Raw genomic sequence first — 8952 nt, 5'->3', positions numbered from 1 at the left:
TTTAATTAGTCCCTTGACTTTCCTTTGCTCTGGTAAAGGTTGACCAAGTGGAATTAGGATACAACTTTCATTATTGTTGAAAAGGGTAACTAAGTTGGACTTCTAATTTCCCTTATCTTGCCAAAAGTTGTTTTACAGTTATTATTTATTTTTACTTGCCATTTAATTCACTCGTCATTTAAATTACTTGCTTCTCACCTTCTAAACCCCGATTACAACCTTTATAGCCAATAATAAGAACACACTTCCTCGCAGTTCCTTGAGAAGACGACCCGAGGTTTGAATACTCGGTTAACAATTTTTAAAGGAGTTTGTTACTTGTGACAACCAACACGTTTGTAAGAAAGGTTGATTGCTTGGTTTAGTAACTATACTCACAACGAGAGTTTCTATAACCTCTAAACCATCAATTTTCTACTCTTTCAACTCCCCATCAAGTGAGGAAACTACTCGCTCATTGTAAATAATAAATCCATAACACATGAAAGGGAATTAAAAGAAGACATGATTATTGGAAATTAAAATGAATTAAAATAAAAGAAATAACCCTTGTATTAAATAATCATAAAAGTATTCAATTGACAAAATTGAGCAAAGCAAAGAACATGGAATAATAAAACCAAGTTAAGAGAACGAACTAGAATGACGAAGTCTTGATGAAGTACAAACTCTTCTCAATGTTCCAATTCTAAAACCAATTGAAAATTAAATCCTAAAAACTAAAGAAAAAAAACTTAGAGGAGGAGTAAAACTCGATCTAAAACTGAAAACTGTGTAGAATGAATGTTGTGCTTAGTTTCTGCATGTTCTCTGGCTCTAGTCTGCTGTTCCGAGCCAAAAACTGGGTCAAAATAAGGTCCAAAATCACCCCCAGCGAGTTCTGCAGATTATGCAGATCGCACATGCCATGCGATCGCGTCACCCATGCGGACGCGTCATTCGCGCTTTTCCTTGCCACGCGTTCGCGTCGTCTATGCTACCGCGTCGCTTTAGCTCTTCCAATCCGCGCGGCCGCGTGAGCCATGCGGCCGCGTCACTGCGATTTGCTCTCCTTCGTGCGGTCACGTGAGCCATGCGACCGCGTCACTTCTCGCTAGTTATCTCCTCAAATTCTTGTGTTCCTTCCATTTCTGCCAGCTTCCTTTCCAATCTCCAACTCATTCATGCCCTGTAAAGTCTGAAACACTCAACACACAGATCACGGCATCGAATGGAATAAAGGAGAATTAAAAATACATAATTAAAGTCTCTAGGAAGCAGTTTTCAAACATGTAATAAATTCATGAAGGAATTATAATTGCATGCTAATTTAATGAATAAGTGGGTAAGGATCGTGATAAAACCACACAATTAAACACAATATAAACCATAAAATAGTGGTTTATCAACCTCCCCACACTTAAACATTAGCATGTCCTCATGCTTAATTGAAGGAGATAAAGTAGATAAGTATGAACATGTAGAAACTCATGAAATGTAATGCAATCCTATATATATATAAATAAATGTAACTATATGATTCTTGTCCACTTGATCAAAAGTAAATAAGCTCTTCAAAACAATTACAAATCAAATTCCACTAATTCTCTCATTATACAGTAAAATAGATAAAAATGCAAGAGGATAGCCTATGAAAGCAGGGAACATGGAAATTCAAGCATTGAACCCTCACTGATAATGTATGTACGCTCTAATCTCTAGTGTATAGGGCAATCACTCTATCCTTCTCTAATCATGCTCTCTAACTTTTGTTCTTCTCCTAACCAATCAACTACAGTTAATATACCAATGCAAACATCATGAGGTCTTTTCAAGGTTGTAATGGGGCCAAGGTGAGGATGTGGATATACATTTGGTTAAGTGAGCTGATAAATTGAATCTTCAATTAACCCAAACTCCAACCCAACTTGTATATTTTTAATGTAATCTCAGAATTCATACCTAGCTACCCAGAATTTCCTTTTTCAATCCATACTCATGTATCAACTTTTTATTTTGATTTTATCATATGTGCATTGATCTTTTGAATTCTTAATTCATCATTGGGGTAATTTTATCCCCTTATTATATATATATATATATATATATATATAATTTTTTTTGACATTAAAAATAAATATAGCTTATCAATGCACATAGATTTTTAATTCTTATAGTTTCACATGAGTAGGTATCCAAATTCCCATTAAATTCTCATGACACATTCCCTTAACAACTTTTGTTCCCACAATTTCCCATACTTAACTAGCACACACAATTCTATCTTAAGCTAACCAAAGATTCAATTTGGGATATACAATTATTTTTCAGCTTAAGGTCAGTAATGTGGTAAAATATAGAACAAATGGAATTTAAAGGCTCAAAGTGGTTAACAAAGGTAATTGAAAAAGGTAGGCTTAATTTGGATAAGTGAGTTTAAACAAATAATGGCCTCAATCATGTGCAAGCATGCAAATATAATAAATATTGGACATATAAGATAAAACAAAATATAGATTACAATCATAGAGAGGTAAGCACACAAGAATGAAATAATTATGGTTAAATAATGTAACCATACATGAAGGCTCAAATCTTTCACAGGTTGTGTGTTCTTTAGTTCAAACATCATGTTCCAAATACAACTCAAGCAAATTTATCATAAAAATTTTGAAAAATTAGTGAAATTTTGTTCCAAAGATAGAGTTTTAAAAGAAACTTATTGTCTTTTCAATCAAGTAGAATATGCATGCAACTATCCTAATCTATGCAATTTATTCTATTCTATAAAAGAAAGAAAATCTAACTAAAATATCCTAATTATTAGTGCTAGAGAAGAGAAATTACCTCCGGAAGTCAGGTACTGACCGACCTCCCCACGCTTAAGTCTTTGCACCGTCCGTCGTGCCATCTGTCAGGAACAGGGGTGGGCTGGTAGCAGTATCTCCACAATCGGGACCATCATGACTCCCTGTGCTGGTAAAAGAAGTGGATTCCGGGGTGTCTGAGTCTCTGCAATCTCCTCTAAGTAGCTCCCTGAGGTGTTTGAATCTTCGGTTGTTACGGCGCTCTCTCAACTTAGCCTTGTGTTGTTGCCGATCCAACTTGTTGATTATCTGCTGGAGCAATTCATCAGTTGTAGGTGCTTGTGGTATTGAAGAAGGATTATCTTCAACTGGAGCAGTAAGAAGACTTGTAGTGGCTGCTGGAAGTCTGAGGTATTTCCCGTTAGGGACATACTGATCATCCCGTGGAAGCACGGCTTTGGTGTCCCCAGCCCTGTAGGAGACTCCGGCTGCTGAGACAAGATCTGAGACCAAGGCGGGGATAGGTAAGTTGCCCGCAATTTGTACGTGTCCCATAGCATTCCGAATATGTCTTGAGAGATTCAGAGGTTGGTCTGTAAGGATGCACCAGAGTAGAACAGACATGTCCACAGTGAAGGAGGACTCATGAGTGCTCGGGAAGACATAATGGGACATGATCTGTGCCCATACACGAGCCTCTAAGGTAAGTGCCAAAGCCAATATTCCCTTAGGGCGGGTACGGTGGTATCCGTAGATCCAACGGCTGGCAGGTAAGGCGATAACTCTGAGAACGGAGTCCCAGTCAAATTCGTACCTCTGGCGCTTAAGTGCGGCTTCTTGGAAGGCGTCCATTCCTTCTGTAATAGGTGGAAGACTCAGAGCTTGTTGAATGGCCTCTTCGGTAATGGGGACTTGCTTCTGCCGGACATAAACAGACTGCAGGGTTGGCATGTAGAAGTTAGAGTAGAACTCAACTACCCAAGAAAGATTGACCTGCCTTGGCTGTCTCTGTAGGAAATTCCATTGTCTTCGTTCAATTTGCGGCTCAACAAAGGTAGCAATATTGGACGGGAGGATAAGAAGGTATTCATTATTATAGTTCCTTTCTGCCAGGATAGGGAACATCTGCTCACAGTAGCGATTGGGAAATCGTGCAGTGTCCTTTGCTGGAAAGGCTTTCTCCTTTTCATCAACCTTTATTATCCTCTTAACTCTTTTTGTTGAGAGCTTGACTGCGGTTAAAGACGGCTCTGCCACTAATTCTCTTTTAGTTCCTCTTCTTGCTAGGGGTTTAGGAGTTGCTTTCTCCCTTCCTTTCTTGGTGGCCATCCTGAAAAAGGGAGGAGAAAGTAAATTAAATTCAAATAGATATATAGCAAGGAAGAGAACGGAAGAGTGGTGATGGATGCACATTAGGATGTAATTGATATTAACACATGCTCTCGAGTACATGTGAAAAGCCAGCAATGAAAAATAGCCAGTGCATCGAAAGGTAAGTGGATGCAAGGTGTTTATTAGCATGCCGGAAAAGGGCATGAGTTGCATAGACCAAGCATTACTTGTATAAATTACCATGTTTGTATTGACAATTAAATTTAATTAATACAATAGTAAAGAGAATTTATGAAAAAGCAAGCATTAAATAGTAGAGAGTATAAGAGAGAAGTGCCTAATGCCATAGGAGCTTTTTCACAAACACATAGCATGCATGGTGAATAAGGTAAAGAAAGTATTAAAGTTAACATGCAAGCAACACTTTAAAGAAAATAATATATAATTGCCAAACAATATGCAAATATCCACAAGCATATAATGAGAAAAAATGACTCAAGTAAATTTCTAACACCATGTAAAAAGGAAAAGAAGAAGAAAGAAAATAGGAATAATGAAAAGAAGAAGAAAAGAAAAAAAATAACATATAAAATAATAATAATGATAGAAAAGAAAAGAAGGAAGAAGAAAATAGAACTTTGGGAATGGGGGTGAGAGAGAGAGTGATAGGTGAGTGATGAGCGGATAATTTATACGCTTTTTGGCATTGTTTTTAGTATGTTTTTACTAGAATCTAGTTACTTTTAGGAATGTTTTCATTAGTTTTTATGTTAAATTCACATTTCTGGACTTTACTATGAGTTTGTGTGTTTTTCTGTGATTTCAGGTATTTTCTGGCTGAAATTGAGGGACTTGAGCAAAAATCAGATTCAGAGGTAGAAGAAGGACTGCTGATGCTGTTAGATTCTGACCTCTCTGCACTCAAAGTGGATTTTCTGGAGCTACAGAACTCAAAATGGCGCGCTTCCAATTGCATTGGAAGGTAGACATCCAGGGCTTTCCAGAAATATATAATAGTCCATACTTTGGCCGAGTTTAGACGACGCAAAAGGGTGTTGAACACCAGTTCTACGCTGAAGTCTGGAGTTAAACGCCAGAAACACGTCACAAGCCAGAGTTGAATGCCAGAAACACACTACAAACTGGCGTTCAACTCCAAGAATGACCTCTCCATGTGTAAACTTCAAGCTCAGCCCAAGCACACACCAAGTGGGCCCCGGAATTGGATTTATGCATCAATTACTTACTTCTATAAACCCTAGTAACTAGTTTAGTATAAATAGGACTTTTTACTATTGTATTTGACATCTTCGGATCATCTAATGATTTTTTAGTTCATCTTTGGATCATATTGATCATGTTTGGGGGCTGGCCATTCGGCCATGCCTGGACCATTATCACTTATGTATTTTCAAACGGTAGAGTTTCTGCACTCCATAGATTAAGGTGTGGAGCTCTGCTGTTTCTCATGATTTAATGCAAAGTACTACTGTTTTTCTATTCAATTCAACTTGTTCCGCTTATAAGATATCCATTCGTTCCCAAGAACATGATGAATGTGATGATTATGTGACGCTCATCATCATTCTCACTCATGAACGCGTGCCTGACAAACACTTCCGTTCTACATGCAAACAAGCTAGAATGAATATCTCTTAGATATCTAATACAGGGGACCGAGTCTGAGATATTAGAATCTTCGTGGTATAAGTTAGAACCCATGGATGGCCATTCCTGAGATCCGGAAAGTCTAAACCTTGTCTGTGGTATTCCGACTAGGATCTGGGAAGGGATGGCTGTGATGAACTTCAAACTCGCGAGTGCTGGGCGTAGTGACAGATGCAAAAGGTGGGTGAATCCTATTCCAGTATGATCGAGAACCTCAGATGATTAGCCATGCTGTGACAGAGCATTTGGACCTTTTTCACAAGAGGATGGGATGTAGCCATTGACAACGGTGATGCCCTTACATAAATCTTGCCATGGAAAGGAGTAAGACTGATTGGATGAAGATATTGGGAAAGCAGAGGTTCAGAGGAACAAAAGCATCTCTATACGCTTATCTGAAATTCTCACCAATGATATACATAAGTATCTTTATCTTTATTTTCTGTTTATTTATTATTATTTTCGAAAACTCCATAACCATTTGATATCCGCCTGACTGAGATTTACAAGGTGACCATAGCTTGCTTCAAGCCGACAATCTCCGTGGGATCGACCCTTACTCACGTAAGGTTTTATTACTTGGACGACCCAGTGCACTTGCTGGTTAGTTGTGTGAAGTTGTGAAGTTATGTTTGGACCATGGTATTGTGCACCAGTTTGTTGGCGCCATTACCAGGGAGAGAACGAACAACAAATTTTACAACCTGAGTAATAATTTCGCATTATCAAGTTTTTGGCACCGTTGCCGGGGATTGTTCGAGTTTGGACAACTGACGGTTCATCTTGTTGCTCAGATTAGGTAATTTCCTTTTTGTTTTATTTTCAAAAATTTTTCAAAAATCTTTCAAAAATTTCTCATCTGTTTTCGAAAATTATTCATAAATTTTTAAGAATGAATTCTAGAGTTTCTTGGTAACATGTTGAAGCCTGGCTGGCTGTAAAGCCATATCCAAATTCTTGTGGATTGAGGATTCAACTAATCACTTCAATGCATGTAATAGCATACTAAAGCTTGGCTGGCTATTAAGCCATGCCTAACCCTCAGATTGGAGCTTTAGACTAAGAGTGCAAGATTCCTGGAATTCATATTAAAAATTTTGGAATCCTTATTTTTCTTTTTTCACATTAATTTTTGAAAAATCCAAAAAAAAAAATCATAAAATCAAAAAAATCAAAAATATTTTGTGTTTCTTGTTTGAGTCTTGAGTCAATTTCAAGTTTGGTGTCAATTGCATTTTTTCTAAAAATTCTTTGTATTTTTCGATAATTCATGCATTCATAGTGTTCTTCATGATCTTCAAGTTGTTCTTGGCCAGTCTTCTTGTTTGATCTTCATATTTTCTTGTTTTGTGTCTTTTCTTGTTTTTCATATGCATTCTTGCATTCATAGTGTCTATACATGAAAAATTTCTAAGTTTGGTGTCTTGCATGTTTTCTTTTCTTGAAAATTTTTCAAAAATAAATTCTTGATGTTCATCATGATCTTCATAGTGTTCTTGGTGTTCATCTTGACATTCATAGCATTCTTGCATGCATTCATTGTTTTGATCCAAAATTTTCATGCATTGCATCATTTTCATGTTTTTCTCTCTCATCATTAAAAATTCAAAAATCAAAAAATATCTTCCCCTTTTTCTCTCTTAAAATTTTGAAAGTTAGATTTGACTTTTTCAAAAATTTTTTAAATTTAGTTGTTTCTTATGAGTCAAATCAAATTTTCAATTTAAAAATCTTATCTTTTTTAAAAATCAAATCTTTTTCATTTTTCTTATTTATTTTTGAAAATTTTTAAAATATTTTTCAAAAATCTTTTTCTTATCCTTACTTCATAATTTTCGAAAATATCATCAACAATTAATATTTTGATTCAAAAATTTCAAGTTTTTTACTTGTTTGTTAAGAAAGATTCAAACTTTAAGTTATAGAATCATATCTTGTGATTTCTTGTGAGTCAAGTCATTAATTTTGATTTTAAAATTCAAGTTTTTTTCAAAACTAATTTCAATCATATCTTCTTAATCATTTCTTTTTAAAACATATCTTTGTCAAAAAAATTTGATTTTAAATTATCTTTTCTAACTTCCTATCTTCTTTATCTTTTCAAAATTGATTTTCAAATTTGTTTCAACTAACTAACTAACTTTTTGTTTGTTTCTTATCTTTTTCAAAACTACCTAACTAACTCTCTCTCTCTAATTTTCGAAAATCTCTTCCCTCTTTTTCAAAAATTCTTTTTAATTAATTAATTGTTTAATTTTTAATTTTAATTTGATTTCATTCCTAATTTTCGAAAATCACTAACTCTTTTTCAAAAATTATTTTCGAAAACTTTCCCCTCTCATCTTCTTCTATTTATTTATTTATTTACTAACATCTCTTCCTCACTCACCAAAAATCCGAACCCCCTCTCTCTCTCTGAGTTCAGATTTTCTCTTCTTCTTTTCTTCTACTCACACAGGGGAACATCTATACCTGGGCAAAAAGGATCCCTATTATTATTATTTTTCTGTTCCCTCTCTTTTATATGAGCAGGAGCAAGGACAAGAACATTCTTGTTGAAGCAGATCCAGAACCTGAAAGGACTCTGAAGAGGAAACTAAGAGAAGCTAAATTACAACAATCCAGCAAGCACCTTTCAGAAATTTTCGAACAGGAAGAGGAGATGGCAGCCGAAAATAATAATAATGCAAGGAGGATGCTTGGTGACTTCACTGTACCTAATTCCAATTTACATGGAAGAAGCATCTCCATTCCTGCCATTGGAAATAACAACTTTGAGCTGAAACCTCAATTAGTTTCTCTGATGCAGCAGAACTATAAGTTTCATGGACTTCCATCTGAAGATCCTTTTCAGTTCTTAACTGAATTCTTGCAGATATGTGATACTGTAAAGACTAATGGAGTAGATACTGAAGTCTACAGGCTCATGCTTTTCCCTTTTACTGTGAGAGACAGAGCTAGAATATGGTTGGACTCTCAACTTAAGGATAGCCTGAACTCTTGGGATAAGCTGGTCAAGGCTTTCTTAGCCAAGTTCTTTCCTCCTCAAAAGCTAAGTAAGCTTAGAGTGGATGTTCAAACCTTCAGATAGAAAGAAGGTGAATCCCTCTATGAAGCTTGGGAGAGATACAAAGAACTAACCAAAAAGTGTCCTTCTGACATGCTT

At 35.9% G+C, this 8952-nt stretch overlaps 1 protein-coding gene and 1 non-coding gene across 2 annotated transcripts; both read right to left on the bottom strand.

The window, feature by feature from the left end:
* Positions 1 to 2861: 2861 nt before the first annotated feature.
* Positions 2862 to 4115, bottom strand: LOC148568191 (uncharacterized). Its single transcript, XM_088484660.1, has one exon. It carries the CDS (start codon positions 4113 to 4115, stop codon positions 2862 to 2864), a length of 1254 nt encoding a protein of 417 aa, XP_088340786.1.
* A 4729-nt stretch (positions 4116 to 8844) lies between these two features.
* Positions 8845 to 8952, bottom strand: LOC148568190 (small nucleolar RNA R71). Its single transcript, XR_015881583.1, has one exon. It is a non-coding gene; the product is annotated as a small nucleolar RNA R71 (small nucleolar RNA).

The sequence above is a fragment of the Arachis ipaensis genome, chromosome B4, assembly GCF_059453495.1.
Source record: "Arachis ipaensis isolate K30076 ecotype BB chromosome B4, ASM5945349v1, whole genome shotgun sequence".
Lineage (NCBI taxonomy): Eukaryota > Viridiplantae > Streptophyta > Magnoliopsida > Fabales > Fabaceae > Arachis > Arachis ipaensis.
The sequence above is the reverse complement of the archived record's forward strand: the minus strand, read 5'-3'. Positions and strand labels throughout refer to the sequence as shown.

Coding starts and splice junctions, on each gene's coding strand:
- LOC148568191 (XM_088484660.1), bottom strand. CDS start 4,115: ATGGCCACCAAGAAAGGAAGGGAGAAAGCAACTCCTAAACCCCTAGCA.